The sequence below is a fragment of the Ictidomys tridecemlineatus genome, chromosome 2, assembly GCF_052094955.1.
Source record: "Ictidomys tridecemlineatus isolate mIctTri1 chromosome 2, mIctTri1.hap1, whole genome shotgun sequence".
Classification (NCBI taxonomy): domain Eukaryota; kingdom Metazoa; phylum Chordata; class Mammalia; order Rodentia; family Sciuridae; genus Ictidomys; species Ictidomys tridecemlineatus.
In genome coordinates, this window is record NC_135478.1 from 70819774 (window position 1) to 70840583 (window position 20810).

Here is a 20810-nt window from a genome sequence, read left to right on the forward strand (position 1 = left end):
CTGTATCAGTGAGTTCCACATCCACAGATTCAACCAACTGTGGATGGAAAATTTGGGAGAGGAATGGTGTCTGTACTGAACATATACAGACTTGCATTTCTTGTTATTATTTCCAAAATAAAACAACTATTTGCCTAGCATTTATATTATCTTAGGTACTATAAGTAATCTAGAGATGATTTAAAGTATAAGAGATGGATATGGCTGTGGCTGAAGCAAGAAGATTACTTGGACACAGGAGTTTGAGAGGAGTCTGAGTAACATAGTCAGAACCTGTATTAAAAAGGAAAACAAAGGGGCTGGGGCTGAGGCTCATCGGTAGTGCACTTTCCTAGCATGTGTGAAGCACTGGGTTCGATTTTCAGCACCACATATAAATAAATAAATAAAAATAAAGATCTATCAACAATTTTTTAAAAAATATTTAAAAAAAAAAAAAAGGAAAAAAAAAGGGGGGGCTGGAGATGTGGCTCAAGCGGTAGCGGGCTTGCCTGGCATGCGTGCGCCCGGGTTGGATCCTCAGCACCACATACCAACAAAGATGTTGTGTCTGCCGAGAACTAAAAAATAAATATTAAAAAAAAAAAATTCTCTCTCTCTCTCTCTCAAAATAAATAAATAAATAAACAAACTAGAGAAGTAGACATACAAGGGTTGAAACTTTAAAAAAAAAGTATACAGGAGGTCCTTCCCACCGGTGCTGGTAGGCGACCGTTCTCCACCGACGCTCAGACTACTGGACTAAGGCCAGTTTGTGGGGCGCTGGGCGTGCGAACGTACGTACCCGCTTCGCGGACACGTTTTCCCCATGGTGGATGACCTCGCGAAACTGGGGCCGAAAAGGCAGGGGCGCGCACGCAGGACTGCCCCTGTGCCGGGTGGAGAGCGTCTCTGCACTTCGCCCATGCCATCTGTAGCCTCTCAGAACCTAGACCCTAGGCCTCCGTGGCTCCGTGTCAAGTGGGGAAGTGACAGCCAGGTCGGCCTTCCTGTAACCTGGGCTATAGAGAAGCAACCTCAGGACCCATGGATATGAGCAGCTTGTGGCAACGTGAAGATGTGCGGACGCCAGGTGGGCCCTGTGGCGCTGGCTTTTAATTCCAGCAGCTCAGGAGGCAAGGCAGAAGGATGGCAAGTCCGAGGCCAACTACTGCAAATTTAGGGAGACTGTCTCTAGAATTTTTTAAAAGTCTGGAATGTAGCTTAGTGGTTGAGCACTGAAGCGTGCATGAAGCCCTTAGGTGCAATTGCCAGTGCCAGAAAAACAAAAACAAAAACAAAAACAAAACCCTACTGCTGGGCAGCTCTTGGTGTTGAATGAAATCAGGCCACTAAGTGGGGGGAACCATGGTCACAGGCTCATTGTGCCTTGTGTGGTCCTAGTCCCTACCTCTCCCTTCCTGCCACTCGCCTTCAGCAGAATCAGACTGGCTAGGCAGAGTTCCGCTAGAATTTCCCCAGATTTCAGCCTGATTCATACAGTCATCAAAGTCAGGGAGCCCCTTCTGTGTGTGCAAGGCAGGAAGCTTCAATTTTATTCTGTTTATTACTTCATAAAAGCATCTTTACTGTCTCAGAAATGGCAGAAGACAAAATGAGCACACCATCCCCATTATAAGCAGTGGATTTTATTTTATTTTTTATTTTTGTATTTTTTTTTTAAAGAGAGAGTGAGAGAGAGAGGGAGACAGAGAGAGAGAATTTTTTAACATTTATTTTTTCTTAGTTCTTGGCGGACACTACATCTTTGTATGTGGTGCTGAGGATCGAACCCTGGCCGAACAAACGCCAGGCGAGCACACTAATGCTTGAGCCACATCCCCAGCCCCTAAGCAGTGGATTTTAATGTGTCTCCTTTGGAGCAGTTAAGGTAACCTCTGAGGATGCCCAAAGGTTGTCTGGCACTTTGGTACAGAAGGATTTGGTCCAATCTTGTGCTGACTTAGGATACAGAAAGGCACATAGAGTTGGGCCTCAAACTCCCTTGGGCTGTGGTGGGGAAGAAAGTGAGCAAGAAAGTGGCTTGGGGGAGACAGGATGGGTGTGGCTTGAGTTGTTGACCAAAGCAGTTGGTCCAGGGTGGTTGCTGGGGCACTGAGGGCAGCACAAGCCCTCAAGCTGGGTAGCTGCTGCTGTAGTGGCCCCATCTGCCCAGTTCACCAGCTCGCTGCTCTGGAACCACAGCTGGATCTCTCTCTGGGCCCCTTCCACTGAATCACTGGCTTGGATGATGTTCCTGTGCCAGGTGACAAGTAGCTTAGTCTCCAGTGTGCATCCGAGGGCCCTAGGGTCAATCTGCTGCTCCCCTGCACCCACGGGAGCAAGCAGGTGACTGCAGAAGGAAAAGGAAAAATAGGAGCCAGAAAACTGCCAGCCCAGCCTCTGGGGCCAGCCCAAACCCTGATTTTTGAGAGCCTCCTTTCCCCACCAGTGTCCCACACCAGCCCTTCAGGGTATCTGGCAGGACAGATAACACACAACAAAACAACAATGAGAATGTGTCATCATCAATAAGTGCATGGAAGGGCAGGGAAAGAAGTTGTTCTAGTCAGTTTTATTCATGATGTCCCACTGTCAAGCCTCTTTGGCTTCACCCCCCCACCAAGGGTGGGGAAAGCTCTGTCACATTTCTGTGACTGAGCGCCTCAGCACCCAGCCGCTTCAGCACCCAGCCGGGGAGTGACCCAGTTATGTGCAAGGTTGGTCGCCCACCCAGCAAGAAATCCAAGCCTTGGGATCTGCCTTCAAAGCATGCTGTTGCTGGAATGGCCCTCTTCACCCCACAGCAGGCAACCCAGTGTATCAGGCTCCCAGTACCTGCTGATGTGGATGCTGAAGTCCCCCTGGATGGTCCCAGGGGCAGCCTCAGTGGAGTCACTGTGTCCTATCACGGACCACATTGTACTCTTCCCAGACCTGCAGTACAGAGCTACAAGTTGGGGAGAAGTGCGGGGCATCAAGAGCCCAGGGCTCAATCCTTTCCCTGTGCTTGGTGGAAGGACACACCCACAATGCACATCCTCCACCCTGGTCCTGTCGTACCATTGCCACCACGGGCCCAGAGCTCTTGTAGCTGATGAGGGCTGGGTAAAGGGCTTCCTCTGTAGGTCCTGGTAATGCTCAGCAAGGATGCTCTCAGGTGCCTGGGTAACATGGGAGAAGGGTAAGAGGAGTCCCTAAAGATGAGCCCCCCCACCCCAAAACTAGTGTCCTGACCTCAGGGCACATTGCAGTTAATACCTACATAGGCTGGCATCCCAGACAGATACTCCCACACCTGCAAATACCAAGCCAGAAAACCCCCATGACACTGGACTGAGCTGTGAATGGCCAAGAAGCACCCCCAGTACCTCAAACACTACAAGGGCTCTGATACCTGCAGCATCTTCATGCCAACCAGCTTGAAGCCCCGCCTCTCAAAGAGCTGGATCACAGTTCCGATGAGTTGCCGCTGTACCCCATCTGGCTTCATTGCAACCAGGGTGCTCTCCTGGGTTCAGGAGGGCCCTCCTTTAAAAGTGGGGAAGTTTAGGGCTGCCATTGCCTCACCCTTTCACATTTCCCCAACCTGAGTTCCTGCCTGGGCCCAGACAGCACTAGGCTTCAGAGTGCCTTTATGCAGGGCAGCTCTAGAAGGAACAAGCACAGCACCCCCAAACATGAGCTGCCTCCTAGCACTGCCTGCCAGGGGTACCCAAGGCAGCATGTCCCCACAGGCTTCTCCCACACAGTGGCAAAAACTGCCCAAGACTGGTGCAGTGGTGTACACCTGTAATCCTAACAGCTCAGGAGGCTGAGGCAGGAGGATTGTGAGTTCAAAGCCAGCCCCAGCAACTTAGTAAGACCCTCTCTCAAAAAAAAAAAAATTTTAAAAAGGGCTGAGGATGGGGGCCGGGGATGTGGCTCAAGCGGTGATGCGCTCACCTGGCATGCATGTGGCCCGGGTTCGATCCTCAGCACTACACACAAACAAAGATGTTGTGTCCGCTGAAAACTAAAAAAAGAATAAATATTAAAATTCTCAAAAAAAATAAAAGTATACAGGAGAATATGGGTAGGTTACATGCAAGTACTATGCCATTTTTTAAAAAATGTTAATATTTATTTATTTATTTTTAGTTTTCGGCGGACACAACGTCTTTGTTTGTATGTGGTGCTGAGGATCGAACCCGGGCCACATGCATGCCAGGCGAGCGCTACCGCTTGAGCCATATCCCCAGCCCCCTATGCCATTTTATATAAGGAAACTGAGCATCTTTAGATCTTGGTGTCCAAGGAGGATCCTGAAACCAATACCCTGTGGATATCAAGGGACAACTGAATATGAACATATATATTTTAAAAGTATAATTATCTTTAACCATAGATGACATGATCATGTACATGGAAAGTCCTAAGGAATTTATATTGATGGACTCTTTATCTTTTGCTGGTGCTGGAGATAGAACCCAGGGCCTTGAGCATGCTAAGAATTTGCTCTGCCACTGAGTTACACCCATAGCCCAATGGAACTGAAATTTTAACAAAGTGTCAAGGTAATTCAGTGAGGAAGAGAATCATCTTTTTAACAGATGGTGCCAGAACAACAGGATGTACATGGAGACATTTAATGAACTTCGATCTATGTCACACAAAGAAATCAGTTCAAAATACACCATAGATATGCATATAAGAGATAAATCAATAGAACTTTTACAATTAAACATAGGAGAAAATCTTCCTTTCACTGGGGAAGCAAAAGTTTCTTTGGGTATTAAAATCTCAAGACACCAGACATGAAATTTCTCTTCAAAAGACACTATTGAGAAAATGAATAACACAATTGACAGTAGGAAAAGGTATTTTTGATGAATGTATCTGAAAAAGACTTATTCAAAATGTATGTAATAACTTAATAACTTGCAAATTAATAAAATATGACAACCATGTGAAAGCATGGGCACTATTAGTCATCAGGAAATGCAAACCAAAAATACAATGGATATTACTCCTCTCCTGTCAGAATGATTAAAATTTAAAAGGCTGATCATATCAAGTGTTGGGGAGGGTGTGGAGCAGCTAGAATCATGATATATTACTGAAGGAAATACAAAAGTTTCAGTACTTTGGAAAATTCTTGGAAGTTTGTTATAAAGTTAAATATATGTACCTATCTTGTGACCCAGCAAGTACACCCCTAGATATTATCTAAAAGAAATGAAACTTATGTGTATAAAAAGAACTTGCACAAATGCTCATAGCAGCTTTCTTAAAAAAAAAAAAAAAAACAGAAAAAGAATTCAGAAAAAACAGAATGTCCATGGATAAAAGAATGGACATGAAAACTGTGTAGACATAAAATAAGATACAACATAGCAAGAAAAACAAATGAGACATACTAAACTACACTTTGGATGATTCTTATAAATGTTATATTAACCATAAAAGGCCTGTTTTAGTAAGTTTTTTCACTGCTATGACTAAAGGACGCCACCAGCACAATTGTAGAGGAGGAAAAGTTTATTTGAGGGTTCACAGTTTCAGAGGTCTTGGTCCATAGAAGGCTGGCTCCAATACTTGGGGCTTGAGGTGAGGCCAAACATCATGGAAGAAGAATGTGGGGGCTGGGGATGTGGCTCAAGGGGCTGGGGATGTGGCATGCGTGCGGCCGGGTTCGATCCTCAGCACCACGTACAAACAGAGATGTTGTGTCCGCTGAAAAAAAACTAAAATAAATAAATTCTCTCTCTCTCTCCCCCTCTCCTCTCTCTTAAAAAAAAAAAAAAAGAATGTGGCAGAAGGAAGCAGCTCATATGGTGATAAGCAAGCAGAAAGAGTCTCCACTCTCAAGATACAGAATATATACCCCTCTGCCAAGCCCCTATTCCCACCTCCTTCAGCCACACCCTACCACTTCAGTTAATCCTAATAAGGGGTTTAATTCACTGATTGGATTAAAACTCTTATAACCTAATAATTTCTCCTCTGAACCTTCTTATATTGTCTCACATGTGAGCTTTTGGGGGACACCTCACATCTAAACCATAACAAGGGCAGACACAAAAGAGTCCATACTGTTGGGTTCTGTTTGTTAGAAGTTCCAGAATGAGTGAAATGAAACTATGGAGTAGAAATTGGAACAGTGCTTGTGAAGAATGGAGCATACTGGCACTCTCTGTAGAATAGAATGTTCATAGCTTAATTGTATATGCCAGTGGTTTACATGTACAAAATACATGCGACTGTACAATGCATTCTTAGAGGATACATTCTAAGACTTCCAGATAATCTTGGGTTCTACTAAATCCTATATATACTTTGCATATGTGCCTATGTGCCTCTGATAAAGTTTAAATTTTAAATTAGGCACAGTAAGAGATTATCAAAAATAGCTAAAAATAAAATAGAATAATTATACCAATATACAGTGGTGTTATGTAAATGATTTGGTATCACTCCTTTCAGTTTTCTTGTTGAAAACTTCCTATAGGTTCAAAGCTTTCTGCCATGAATGGTTTTCTGTTTTTGTCTTCCACCCACAAAATAATGGTCTTTTCTTTTTTTTAAATTGGGGATTGAACCAGGGGCAGTTTACTACTGAGTACATCACTAGTCCCCTTTTATTTTTGAGATAGGGTCTCACTAAGTAAATGAGGTATTGCTAAATTGCAGAAGCTGGCCTTAAGCTTGTGATCCTCTTGCCTCAGCCTCCTGAGTTGCCTAGATTGCAGGCATGCATCACTGTGATCAACCTCTTTTCATCTTAACTCAGTACTAACCACACACTGTAGCTGTAACTGTCTCAGTTTTAGGTACAACAGTAAAAACTAGCACAAAGTTACTTTTCTTTCGTCACAATTTCATGCTTAGATTTGTTCTTATCATAGATCTTAGCAATATCAACAGGCATTTTTTTTCTTTTTCAGAAATTTCACTTTTCACTAAAAGGAACAAAGGAAGCAATTTACAACTTCTCTTTGGCATATCCAAATTAACAGTATCTCTATTTTTGTGTTTGGGGACCATTATTAATAAAATAAGGATTACTTGAGAACAAGTACAAAGGGATGGTTCATCCTGAGAGATACAGAATGGGGCGGTACTATATTTCTGGTACTCAAAATGCTATGTAATTTAAGAATCTTATATTGTTTATTTATGGAATTTTTAAATATAGTATTTTCAGTCTACAGTTGAGCATAGGTAACTGAAACCATAGAAAGAGAAACTTCAGATATGGGGATGCAACTACATTAGGGTCTGTATATTTCATTATAGTAAATCTAACCTCAACAACAAAAATAATGGAAGGAAACCCACAAAGGCTCTACTCTTTCTAAATGCTGAAGTACAAGGAGCCCTGGAGCACCACACTCAGGGGCTCATCCTCCTGGCCAAATTGGAAGGGTCTCTGAAGTGTCCATGCTAATCACATAGGTCACACACCCATCAGCAGGGCAGAAGGTAGACCTTTCTGGAAAATGACCATTAGACCTCTGAAAAGGCACCAAAGGATACAGCTCTGCATTTTGAAGGAAATTTCTGTCAAGACAGTAAAATGGCTGGCTAAATAGCAAAGCCCTGCTGCTCCTGATTCTGACTCAGATGCTCTGAAGAATGACTCTCATGCAATTCCAAGCACAAAGAGCACAGGCAGCTAAGAGGCTAATAGTTCTTGGAGAGTGAATATCAACCCTTCTGTGCTTCCTATGCCTGCTTCTTGGCTCTAGGGAGCTACAGGGCTCACATTAACCTGAAACATCTGAGAGACAAAGTCCAATCCAATGTCCTTTGGGTGACCACTTTCTCTGGGCCTCGCAGTTCAAATGCATCCATACAAGTAAGGGGATTTCCCTTGGGTAAGTCTTGTCCATCTGTGAATTGAGTTTATTCCTGCTTTATTATCCTTGGGAATTCTTTCATCATATGATGGGCTCTCAGCAAAGTTTGCTTCCCCCATTCTGGTTGAAAAGGCAGCCTGGGCCCTGTTAAAGACCCAATCCATAGGAAAGTTAAAATTATTTGGAAATATATGTATTAAAGTCAGTATATGCATCATATAAGTAGATCAAAAGGAAAAAAAACCTGTGTGATCATCTCAATACAGAAAAAGCATTTGACAAAACTCAATACTTTTTCAAGACAGAGATACTCAATAATAGGATGCTTCTTCAAAATAGTAAAGCTCATACATGAAAAACCCACAGTCAACATCATATTTCATTCTGAAAGTCTAAAATCTGTTCCCTTAAGACAGGGGACAAAACAAGGATGCACATTTCTGCCACATCTGTTCCAACATAGTGCTTGATATGGTTTAGATATGAAGAGCCTCCCAAAGGCTCATGTATAAGACAATGCAAGAAAGTTTAGAGGTGAAATGATCTATTCAGTGGTAAATAATCTATTCAGTGGTAAATGTAGGCAGGTGGGGAGTGCCTAGAGGAGATAGATGTCTGGGGGTATGCCTTTGGGGTTTATATTTTGTCCCTGGTGAGCAGAACTCTGTTTTCTGATTGTCATGATCTGAGCTGTTTTTCCCCTCCACACTCTTCTGCCAAGATGTTCTGCCTCACCTGCGGCCCAGAGCAAAGATATGGGCCATCTGAAACCTCTGAAACCGTGAGCTTCCTCTTCTAAAATTATTCTCATTAGGTCTTTTGGTCATAGAAGCACAAAAGCTGACTAAAACAGTACTGGCAGTTGTAGCCAGAATAATTATGCAAGAAAAGGAGTTCCAAAATGGAAAGAAAGAAGTAAAAATCTTTGTTCATAGATGTTATGAACTTTCCTAGAAAACCATGAAGTTCCTTGAAAGCATTGTTAAAACTACTAAGTTGGGGTGGTGGTGCTCCACTGTGATCCCAGTGACTTGGGAGGCTGAGGCAGGAGGATTACAAGTTTGAGGCCAGCCTCAGCAATTTAGCGAGGCCCTAAGCAATTTAGCAAGACCCTGTCTCAAAATAAAACATAAAAAGAGCTGGGGAATGTAAATCAGTGGTAAATTGCCCTGAGTTAAATCCCCACTACCACCCTACCCCCTGAATTGCTAAAAGGAATAAAAGAAAACCTAAATAAGCTAGGCATGGTGGTGTACATCTGTAATCCCAGCTGCCTGGGAGGCTGAGGCAGGAGGATAGTGAGAAGCCAGCCTCAGACTTAGCAAGGCACCTAGCAACTCAGTGAGACCTTGTCTCTAACTAAAATATAAAAAAGGGCTGGGGATGTAGTTCAGTGTTAAGCACACCTGGGTTCAACCCTCAGTATTGAAAGAAAGAAAGAAAGGAAGAAAGAAAACCTAAATAAAAGGAAAAGACATAAAATAAAACCTGAAAATAAAAGACTAAAATAATATTCCCCCAGAACTAGAAGAGCATCATACACAGGGTCTCATGCATACTAGGCAAGTGTACTACCACTGAGCTCATCCCAGTCCAATATTGTTAAGATATCAATACTATCCAAAGTGACCTAAGATTCAATGAATTATTATTAAAATATCCATGGTGATTTTCCAGAGATAGAAAAACCTATCCTGAAATTCATATGGAATCTCAAGGGACCCCTAATAGTCAAAACAATCTCAAAAAGGAACAAACTTGAAGGTCTCAAACTTCCTTTTTTGAAAGCATACTACCAAGCAACAGTAATCAAAACATTGTGGTAATGGCATAAAGACAAACATATAGCCAGAAATAGTGGTGCATTCCAGCTACTCCAGAGATCAACCTGGGCAACTGAGACTGTATCTCAGAATAAACAAAGGGCTGGGCATGTAGCTCAGTGGTAAAGGGCCCCTGAATTCAATCTCCAGTACAAAAAAAAAAATAAAAATAAAAAATAAAAAGACACATAAACTGATGGAACTAATAGAAAGTCTAGAAATAAACTCTCACATATAATTTTTTTTTTTTTGGTACCAGGGATTGAATCCAGCGGCACTTAACCACTGAGCCACATTTCCATCCCTTTTTATTTTTTATTTTGAGGCAGGGTCTCTACAAGTTGCTTAGAGCCTCTCTAAATTGCTGAGGCTGGCATTAAACTTGTGATCCTTCTGCCTCAGCTTCCCAAGCTGCTAGGATTACAGGAGTGTGCCATCATGCCCAGCATATATTATTTTTTAAAAAATTTATTATTTAGGTGTAGTTGGACACAATACCTTTATTTATTTATTTTTATGTAGTGCTGAGGATCTAACCCAAGGCCTCACACATGCTAGGTTGAGCGCTTTACCACTGAGCTACAACCCCAGCCCTAGCTTGTATGATTTTTTAAAAAAATATTTATTTAAATTATTATTTTTTTGTTGATAGATTCTTATTTTATTTATTTATATGTGATGCTGAGAATTGAACCCAATGCCTCACACATGCCAAGGAAGTATGCTACAGCTGCGCCCTAGCCCCAGCCCCATGTATGATTTTTGACAAGGGTACCAAAATCATTCAATGGGGAAAGGACAGTCTTTATAACAAATGGTGCTGGAAGAATTGAATGTTCACATGCAAAAGAACAAAGCCAGATCCTTACCAAACAGAATATTAATTCAAAATGGATCAGAGACATAAATGTAAAACCTAAAACTATAAAACTCTTAGAAGAAATTCATAGGGCAAAATCTTCACAATATTGGATTTGGCAGTGATTTCTAGGCTGTAACATCAAAAGTATAGCAACTAAAACAGCATGTAGACAAATTTGACTTTGTAAAATTTTTAAAATTCTGTGTTTCAAAGGAAACTATCAATAGGATGAAAGGCAATCTATGGAATGGGAGAAATATTAGCAAAATATATATCTATGTTTATATATATATATGCATATGAATCTCTAGAATATCTAAAAAAAAACTTTTACAACTTAAAAATAAACAAAAGCTCAACTAAAAATAGGAATGACTTAAATAGACTTTTCTCCAGTGAAGACATACAAATGGACAATAACATTTGATTATCACTAATGACTATCACTAGTATTTAGGGAAATGCAAATTAAAACCACTATGAGATACCACATAATATCTATCAGTATGGCTATTGTTGAAAAACCCAGAAAATAACCAAGTGTTTGGGAGAATGTGGAGAAACTGGAACCCTTGTGCATTGTTGGTGGGAATGTAAAATGATGCAACCACTATGGAAAACATTTTGGTGGTTCCTCAAAGATAATATAGATCCTATGTACATATATGAATATGCCACAGTTGATCTTACCATTGTGTATATCCATAGGAAATTAATTTAAAAATATAACTATGGGTAAATGGCAGAAAGATCAATAGAGGGAAGGGAGCAAGAAGAGAGCGGGGAGAGGGAAGGGGAGGGAGAGGTACTGGGATCTGAATTACAACAAGATATATTATACAATACTACATATATTGTATAATTATGTTAAAATGGATTCACACTGTCATGTATAATTAAAAAGAACCAATAAAAGTAAATAAATAAAATAAGAAAAGGGGAAAAAGTGATACAGAATTACCATATGATCCAAAAATTCCACTCTTTTGGGGAAATACTTAAAAAGAATTGAAACCAGGGATTCAAAACAAAATTTTGTACAACAATATTCACAGCAGCATTATTCACAATTGCCAAAAGATGGAAACAATTCCAAGTGTCCATGGAGAGATGAATAAATAAACAAAATGTATATATACACAACAGCTTTTAAAAAGTAAAATTCCAACACATGTTACAACATGAGTGCACCCTGGGAACATTATTCTAAGTGAAATATGAGAGCCACAAATATTTTGAGCCCACATATGTGAGGTACCTAACAGTAGTCAAATTCATAGAGATAGAATGCAAAATGTGGATGCAAGGGGTTGGGGGTGAGGTGGATGAGAGCTAGTTTTAAAGACAGTTCCTGGGGTAATGAGAAAGGTCTGGGAATGGTAGTGTACTTAATGCTACTGAATTGCATACCTAACAATGGTTAAGATGGTAAATTTTGTTTTGTATATCTTAGTACAATACACACACACACTCACTCACACACACTGGAGAATGGCCTAAAACAACAACAAAAAAGCAATCTGAATCAAAAAAAGAATTTTTTTTTTTTTTTTTGGTCTTGTTTGATTAGTGTTATGCACAAGCCTGCTGCCCACTCTGCTGTAGGCCCTGAGTTGGCCTGAGCTGCCTGGAGCTGCCTGGAGCTTGAGGTAAGCTGAATTCACAGGAACTCCCCTTCTCCCTCCAGGGAGGAAGTGTAAATTATCAGGTCAATTAGGAAAGATACAACCGAAAAATCCAAGTTTCATTCACACTTCAAGAAGGCGTTTCCTGGCTGGGTGCCACTTTTATTATTTTTGGCCCAGGCGACTGAAAACCCCCACAGAACCAGAGAAGGTACAATGTGATCTTTGATTCGCGTTTCAAGGATCAAAGGGAGTGAGTGTGGGTATAAATGCAGATAACATTTCAGAGATCTTTCAAGAAAGGAGTCACCAGACCAGGGCCAAAAGGGAACAGATATGTTGTGTGTTTGCCTTTAGAAGCTTCGTTTTTCAGCAAATCACCTGCCCGAACCCAACGGCCCCCCTGGTCCGCACCCAGATCCGTGGCCCATGGTCATTTGGTACTGGGCTGGGTGTTGGTACCTTCTCCCAACTCTTCTCTAGGTACCACGAAGTTGCGGGGAAGTGGTGTTGGACAGCCTGTGTACAGGCAAGTGAGGAGAACACGATCTCATCTCTTCCTGGCTCCCAGAGCGTCTGGGTGCTGACTGGGGTCACCAATGCTGGGTGGCACGCTTGGCCTGGTTATGGCCCTGTAGCAAGGCCTTTACAGCCTGCCCAATCTTCTCTGGGTCCAGCCTCAGCTGGGGTAGGGCAGCACCCACCCACCCATGACAGCCCCTGCCTTAAGACCCTAGGCATTCAGGTGACCAGTCCTTGCCGCAGCCTGCTCTCCCTCTCACACCTGGGCGGGAAGTATGTAGATCCAGGTCCCAACTAACAATATTACATATATTGTATAATTATGTTAAACAGTGAACTTTGTAAGCCTGCTATTCTCGGAAAGCTCTTAGGCTCAACAGCTCCTTTATACCCAAACTCTCCGTGATACCCTCACCCCCGCCAGGAGCATCCTACTGACACCCAGTGTCCAGCAGATTCAGTATCGCGGACCGTGATGACACTGGTCGGCTTCTAGATTTTAGCTGCAGGAGTGTCGGAGGGGATTACAGCCAGGGACAAATACAGCCCACCCGATCTGCGCCTGCGCAAGCGGCCTTGCCTGCACTCGTGGCACTAGGCGCAGCGTAGTACCGAGCGCGCTCCCATCACCCCCCGCGCTTCTCTGCCGCGCTGGCAAGTCCCAGAAGCGCCTGCGCAGCAGAGACCCCAAGGCGCAAGGCGCAAGCGCGGCGGGCTGAGGGCGCGCGCGCGGTCCGACGGGGCGGCTGGCTTGGGCTGTCACGCGAGCCTGAGCCGGGACGTATGGGGCTGCCGCGCGCACGCTGGGGGCGTGACTATGCGACGCGGTTTTCTTTTGGGTCGCTTGCTTCTAGAAGGGGCGTCCAGGACTTCGTCTGAAGGGTCAGTGTTGCAGCGCGAGCTCGGGAGGCCGGCGAGGCAACCCAGTGTGCAGGCCCAACGCAGTGACCCTTTGTTCTTTCCTGACTCCCGTTCCACGGAGGAGCGCTCGGAGTCTCGGGCCAGGGTTTTGGTGCGCTTCTGGCCGGCGGGGCTCAAGTTTCTCGGTCTGCGGCGGGGATTGGGGAGCCCTTGGAGATTTGGGGGCTGTTCCCCGCCGTCTCAGGACGCCGCTCCCTTTTTGCCTGGCTCAGGCTCATCTCGTTCTCTTTTTTCTAGGGGCCGCGTGGATACTCGCTTTCAGAAAAAAGCCAGTCCCTACGGATCTCTGGACCCTCTCTGCGGGCACCTAGCGTATTTGCAGGTAGGTGGGCTTTATTGCTGTGGGGCTTGTGAGCTCATATTTCTTGCATGGCGGGTGCTTGGGGGAGGGCGGGTGCTTGGGGGAGGGTGGGCGAGCGGTGCAGTTGTTTGCCTTTGGCTTTGGGCAAGTTCTTTCCCCGGGACCCCTAGGTTTCTAAGGAGTGAAGAAGGTTCCAGCGTTCCAGGCGCTGCCTTTGGCTTTGCGGAGGCAAATTCACGCGCGCCGCGGTTCCTGCTTTTGTAGTAGCGCGCTGACTGTTCAAGAGAAGAACCAAAATTTCCCAGGGCCTGGCAGGGTGAGGAGAGAAGCAAGAGTGAACAACATACTGATAAGTGAGGTGGGAATGGGACGGCAAGGTTCACAAAATGATGAGAGTCTGATCCGGTGTTAGGAATGCTTAAAGCAAAGCAGTGCTGGCTGGCTAGTACAGGGGATCCGTCTCCTGGAGACTGCAAGGGGCATACGAGTATGCAGGTGAGTGGGCAGGGTGGCAGCTAAGTTTCCTAGTGCAGGTAGGAGTTGAAGACAGGGAAGAAGGGCTGATAGAGGTCTAGGTGGTACTAAGGGTTCATAACATGGGATGTGATTTGGGGAGCGGTCCTGACACCTAGTCTTAAGTAGATGGCGGGCACTGGGGCCTGAATCATAGACACTGCCGTTTTAGAACTCAGCGAAAAACTTGACTGGATTCATGAATGGACTCCTTTCATAAGCTGTCTTGTAGGGTATGGCTGCTGCAGGCCACAGTATATTTTTGTCTGTAGTGGGGTGAGAAGCCAGGGTCAATGGCTGGGCTTTCAGGGTGAAATGGAGGATATATCTGGGTCATTCCAGAAAGCTTGGGTGGCAGAGGTAGGTGCTGGTAGTTCAGTCAGCTTTTGAGTGTTGCAGGCCACCTGGGAGGTACTGGTTAGAAAGACCAACATAGCTGTACCTCCATGGGGGGAACTGAGATAGTAAAATGGGAAACTGGACATAAAGGTGTGTGTAGTCCATGGTACTCCTAGGTGTGAGCTGGTGGAGGATTGGGATATGTATGCAGGGATGAAGCAGAGAGAATTTTGTGGAGGTTGTGAGTGGGTCTCTGTTTCTAGAGACTGAGTAAGGAGCTGGGACAGAGTGAGAGGTCCAGAGGATTCCCTGCCCTAAAAGAGAACTGAGTTGCCTAGAGTTTGGTGTCCTTGGTGATTTCTGCTTGGAGGGGGGCCAGTTCGGCCATCTTTGAGGGTCTCTCCAGGCCCTTGGCATGGTTGATTGGGATGGTGGGCGAAGACATAGCAAGAAGGATTCCAGGGTTTTGCAGGTGCTGACTGTAGCCTGGGATGGCAAATGTAGGGAGATGTGTTTGGGGTGGGGGTGGCATTGCCTGCAGATGACACTCAGCAGAAAGCATGGGAAAGGACAGGGCAGGAGGGAGCAAGTGACAGCTGAGGACCCTGCTTTTGTTGGATGCTGGATGTTCAAGAACCTTATGACAGACTGTGTACTTAGTGGTTTATAGTGATTGTGGCAGCCAGAAACCTACTTAACAGACTGAAGCATAGTCTATAACCTGTATAATGTTGTGGTTAGGCCTGTGGCTTCTACCACCCTCTCTACTGCCTTCTTGTTACATAGGAGTTGGTGTGTAGCTGCAGGACAAGTCACTTTGCCTCAGTGACAATAGTAGTACCAACCTCATGCTGACAGCAGGCAAGGAGGGATCAGTGTTTGGCACAAATGGAGGACTCTTTTTAAAGGTTGTTATTGTCATTGTCCGGAAGTTCCCGGACAATTCTGATCTGACCTCATTTATTCTCCTGAGGTTGACAGCATATGTCATTACTCCTTTGCCTTGAAAGTCACAGGTGACATTTTCCTACCTTCTTAGACATTCCAGGCCAACCCTCAGGCCCTTCCTTCCACTCTAGAGCTCCTAGTGGGGCGCCAAGGGTTTGCTTGCTTGTTGCCTTCTCCTGCCAGCCTGTGACGGTTGGGCCTAGTTCCTGCTCTTCCCCACCTTGTTTTTGGACAGATTGCCTTGGATGATGGCCTGCGTCTGACAGTCCCCTCGGCTCACCTCTGCTCTCCTAAGGTCGCAGTTGACAGCTCCCCTGGTCCTCAGCATTTGCCTGGAACTGCTGGGTCTGCCACATCCTGTCCAGCTGATCCCTATCCTGTTGTGTTGCCTGGGTCCACAACCTCCCTGCATTGGCTCTTCCTCCTTTCTTCCCTCTGCTTCCAGTATGCCTCGGGGTCGTCGCCGTCGTCAGGGCCCTCGCATTCCCATCCGGGCAGCTGCCAATTACGCCAATGCACACCCTTGGCAGCAGATGGACCAGGCCTCTCCTGGGGTGGCATATACTCCCCTTGTGGATCCCTGGATTGAGCGGCCCTGCTGTGGGGACCCTGTGTGTGTACGCACAACCATGGAACAGAAGAGCACAGCTAGTGATTCTGTTGGTGGTAAGCCCACAGAAAGGGGCCTTCCAGCTGTGCGAATGCTCGGCCCCCGGCCCCTCAGGATGGACTTCCACTGGGTGCCTGGCTCAGATCCAGGCACCTTTGATGGCTCTCCGTGGCTGCTGGATCGCTTTTTGGCCCAGCTAGGTGATTACATGTCTTTCCGCTTTGAACATTACCAAGACAACCTAAGCCGTGTCTGTGAGATTCTTGGACGCCTGACTGGACGAGCCCGGGCCTGGGCAGCCCCTTACCTTGATGGGGACCTTCCCTTGCCTGATGATTATGAGCTGTTCTGCCAGGATCTTGAGGAAGTTATTCAAGACCCAAACAATTTTGCTGAGTACCATGCCGCAGTGCCTTGCCCCTTGCCTCCAGCCTCGAGCCAGCCACCAGTGGCCCCGCAGCTGCCTGTGGTGAGAGAGTATTTAGCTAGGTTCTCAGAGGCCCTGGCACTCAACATGGGTACTCCCCTGAGGCCTGTCTCAGCTGCTGTGGCCACCCCTAGGTCCTCTTCTACATCCAGAAATGTTCTAGCCAAGGAGAGCACGCCTGGGCCCCAGGAGGTTCCTGTACTGTCCAGTTCTGCTTGTAGTCATGATCCTGGTCCTGTTGGGCTAGTTCCCTTCCAGCCAGAGGAGGCAGGGACCAAACCTGTCCCTAGACTTTCAAAATCTCCTAACCTCTCTGCCCAGATGACAGACCTACCTTACTCAGAGGGTTCAAAAACCCAGAAAACAGAGGAGCAAGTTTCTGAGACTGGGGGAGTCCAGAATGTATCGTTAGGTGCCTCACAGCAGGTAGTTGAGACCCCAGAAGAGCCTCCATTTTCTCCTGATTGCCAGCACGCATCCATGGGCTCTGAACATGGCCCAGGCAGAAGCAATAGTGCACTTTGTGATCAAGTGGCTGGTGTTGCTAAGGAACCCCATAGCCCCCAATCAGGACAGAGTGGTGTCCCCAGATGACTCCAGACAACTTCATAGCTGGGCTAATAGATGCATCCATTTTGGACTTATTTGTTTGTTGTTGGAGCACAAGCAATACCCCCTGTCCCAAGCAGAACAAGGGCCTTTGCCTGTGCACTTGTCCTCTGCTCCTGCTGGGTTTCCAGCTGTGTTCTCACCCTTTGCATGGGAGTTCTATCTTACTGGGCCTGTTCCTGCTAGTTGGATAGTTCTGAAAATCAGCCCCATCAGATATTTACACCTGTTAACTCTCACAAAACACCACCCTTGGCATTTCTCAACAGTGATTGGAACTGGATTTGTTTGGCCCTGCCTGTTCTAGTTGGACATGGTCCCTACATAGTGTCTGTGCTCCTGTCTCCTGCCCCCAAATTCCGGTTCTCTGTGACCTTTGACCTCCAGGTTGGAAAGTAAGAAAGGCTGTGTGGAGGAGATGGCCACTTATTAAAAATATTTTTCTAAATTGTGCATAAGTACATGGAATATAGTATGATAATTTGATACACATGTATAAATGTGTAATGATCAGGATGATTGGCATTTCTATCTACTTAAATGTTTACCATTTCTTTGTGTTGTGAACCTTTGAACTCCTCTTTTCTAGTTCTTTATATGATATATTGTTATAAACTGTAGTCACCCTGCTGTGTCATAGAAACTAGAACAATTTTGTATTTTGGTACTTGTTATCTAACCTTCATCTGTCTTTCCTGCCTCCATCCTTGACATCTTCTAGTGAAGGCTGTTCTACTCTGTAATCAACTTCCACATATGACAACATAGGGTATTTGTCTCTCTGTACCTGGTTTATTTCACTGAATGTTTTCTAGTTCTATCTGTGTTGCCATATTTCATTCTTTTTATGGCTGAATAATATTCCATTATGTAAATATACCACATTTGCTTTATTCATTCATCTATCAGTAGACACTCCATTAATTCCATACATTGGCCTTTGTGAATAGTGGGGAAGCAGCGATTGCTTCTGAATGAGTAAGATGGCATCTTGGTTTCCTTGTGGGTTTACCAGAAGCCCAAGCCAGCTGGAGTTTTAGATGCAGGAAGGTGGGGCCCAAGCCCCATTGCCAGGCATTATCCTTTCTATATGGTAATATTATGACCACACTAGTTTTCTTAAGAAATTGGTACAGGTTTTAATGTTTCTGTGCTGCTTCTTGCCCTCTTTTTTTTTTTTTTTTTTTGTACTTGGTTTCTTGCTGTATTGCTCAAGCTGTCTTCAAACTCTTGGACTTAAGCGAATCTGTCTCAACCTCCCAAGTGGTTACTATAGGCATGTGCCACTATGCCTGGCTGCCCCCACTTTTTCTTTTATTTTTTAAAATTAGTGCATTATAATTATATGTAACAGTGGGATTTATTGATATATATTCATACATTCATACAATATAACTATAATTTAGTCAGTTTTGTTCCCCAGCACCTCCCCTTTCCCATCTTCCCTCCCCTGGTCTTTCTCTGCTGTTCTGTTTTCATGAGATTTTTTTCCTTACCACTACGACCTTTACTTTTTTCTAATTTCTACATTAGAGAAAATATACAACCCTTGATTTTCTTGAGTTCAGCATATTTCACTTAATATTCTCAAGTTCTATCAATTTTCCTGCAAATAATAATTTCACTCTTTATTGCTCCTTCCCCTTTTTCTAAAGCAGTCCATGCTCTCCCCCCATGTACTCTTGCATATTGCTGATTCAGCATTTAAAACCCCAATGATGTAAATAACTTGTATCCCCCAGCAGACTGTGAGCCTCTAGGGCAGGGACGTTAGTCTTAGCTTTGTGTCCCTGGTACAAAATTGGTGCTCATTAAACGTGTGTTGGATCCATTGCTAAATGTGTGATGTGGTGGTTGCTGCTGAATAGATCTTTGTTTTGTCAACAGAGGCCCAGCTGTAAGCATTCCAGGTCAGTGTCACAGGTGTGGTTCCCACAAAATATCTCAGGATTGAGGGATCTGGTGGGAGGAGTTGGGGCCTAATGGGTGGGGTTGGGAGGCTTGGCAGATGAAGGGTGGCCTTGAGAACTGACTTCTGAGGGCTGTAGGTAAAGTGAGGAGCAGGCATCAGATTAAGAATTTGGTGTCCCTTGGCCAGAGATTGGAATGAAGAAAGACCTGTTTTGCACAGGATGGTTTCTAATGAGAGTTGAGTGTGGAAGCTTCCTTAAGCAAAGTTTACCTGAGGATGGGGGCTCAGTCATCCCAGTGTACAGTGTGTATCTACTCAGGTGCTTGCACAAAATCTCAAAGCTCTTCTGTTTTTACCTTTGTTGGGGAAAAAAAATCAGGACATCTTCCTGAAAAGTAAGAAAGTAGGATGAAAAACAACAAATTGAGAACAACTATTTTTTTTTAAGGAAAAAATGGTAATAAGCAAACATCTGGTAAGATATTTTCAGAAAAATAGATGTTGGTATTATTTTATTTCATAACTTACTTTTAAAAGGCTCTGGGTTCAGGTGGTTTTATGTGTATTATTTCAAGGTACAGCAGGAAATCTTGGAATAGGTGAAAACCTATTTTTAGGAATCTGAAGGAAAACAAGCAACCTGACAGAAGAAACTGATATGCATTCTTGATTCAGATTTAGAAATCTCTAGACATCCTGGCCCAATCCTTGTCCTGTTCAGGGTTATACAGCTGTCCCACCATATGATTGCTCAGGGCCAGGACAGACTGTTCTCTTATACCTCTCCAACCAGCTGTGGCCTGGCCTGCCCATGTCTCTGTAGAACTTGGAGCTACTTGGATGGTCAGCTCAGTCATCCAGCTGACCTCTAACCATTTTGCTGACTTCTGTACAACTGCCTTCCATTTGATGCACCTTCAGCTTAAAGTTCCTATTTTTCCTGCTTTCCCCTGTTCTGCCAGGGTAACTTTTTTTTTTTTTTTTAAAGAGAGAGTGAGAGAGGGGGACAGAAAGAGAGAGAGAGAGAATTTTAACATTTATTTATTTTTTCTTAGTTCTCGGCGGACACAACATCTTTGTTGGTATGTGGTGCTGCTGAGGATCGAACCCGGGCCGCACGCATGCTAGGCGAGCGCGCTACCGCTTGAGCCACATCCCCAGCCCCTGCCAGGGTAACTTATAGTCCACCATACCTCTAAGTGTTAACTGTGGCATCTCTGTCAATAGGCAGGGAAGACAAGTGTTTAGAAGAGTCCATATGACCTGTTTTTAATTTGGGAAATGGGTCCTATTCATTGTGATTAGGTTCTTCTCTAAAAGGAAAGGAGTGGGGGCATTGCAGCAGCAGAAGCCAGACTGTCCATTTCTGAGTTCCTGTGCAATGGTATAGAGGAAAGAATTGGGGGGCTATAGCCTGTCCTACACAGGTGGTGTATACAGTGCTGTAAAGTGACTTTGTTACCAGAAGCAGCTGTACCTGCTGGTGAGAGGCAGTTACTGAGTTGCTTTACCACTCCTTGGGAAAGAAGGCAACCAAAGGCTAGGAGAGAAGGCTATGCATCATGCATGGCGCATATA

General features: G+C 44.6%; 2 protein-coding genes and 1 long non-coding RNA gene across 7 annotated transcripts in view; 2 read left to right on the forward strand and 1 right to left on the reverse strand.

Moving 5' to 3' along the window:
* Nucleotides 1-5481: 5481 nt before the first annotated feature.
* LOC144375146 (uncharacterized) lies at nucleotides 5482-13363 on the reverse strand. Its single transcript, XR_013434578.1, has 2 exons — nucleotides 13092-13363; nucleotides 5482-5694 (listed from the first exon to the last, which is right to left on the reverse strand). It is a non-coding gene; the product is annotated as an uncharacterized LOC144375146 (long non-coding RNA).
* Nucleotides 13364-13809: 446 nt separating this feature from the next.
* The window catches only part of Gnb1l (G protein subunit beta 1 like), a 69986-nt gene continuing 62985 nt past the window's right edge, over nucleotides 13810-20810 (forward strand). The window contains exon 1 of one of the 4 annotated variants that reach the window (XM_021732703.3): nucleotides 13810-13895. The gene's annotated coding sequence lies outside the window, so the exon portion shown is untranslated. The remainder of the gene's footprint in view (nucleotides 13896-20810) is intronic. The other 3 variants (XM_021732702.3, XM_078038759.1, XM_021732704.3) reach the window with 3 other exon arrangements.
* Rtl10 (retrotransposon Gag like 10) lies at nucleotides 13811-19159 on the forward strand. 2 transcript variants are annotated; one of them, XM_021732700.3, is made up of 2 exons: nucleotides 13811-13895; nucleotides 15910-19159. In XM_021732700.3, exon 2 carries the CDS (start codon nucleotides 16121-16123, stop codon nucleotides 17303-17305), a length of 1185 nt encoding a protein of 394 aa, XP_021588375.2. In that variant the 5' UTR covers nucleotides 13811-13895; nucleotides 15910-16120; the 3' UTR covers nucleotides 17306-19159. The 2 variants fall into 2 exon arrangements, with proteins under 2 accessions (XP_021588375.2, XP_021588376.2); XM_021732701.3 differs by having other exon boundaries at nucleotides 13817-13895; nucleotides 16120-19159.

Bases quoted from the DNA above. Each gene is read 5' to 3' on its own strand.
- Rtl10 (XM_021732700.3), top strand. From the start codon at position 16,121: ATGCCTCGGGGTCGTCGCCGTCGTCAGGGCCCTCGCATTCCCATCCGG.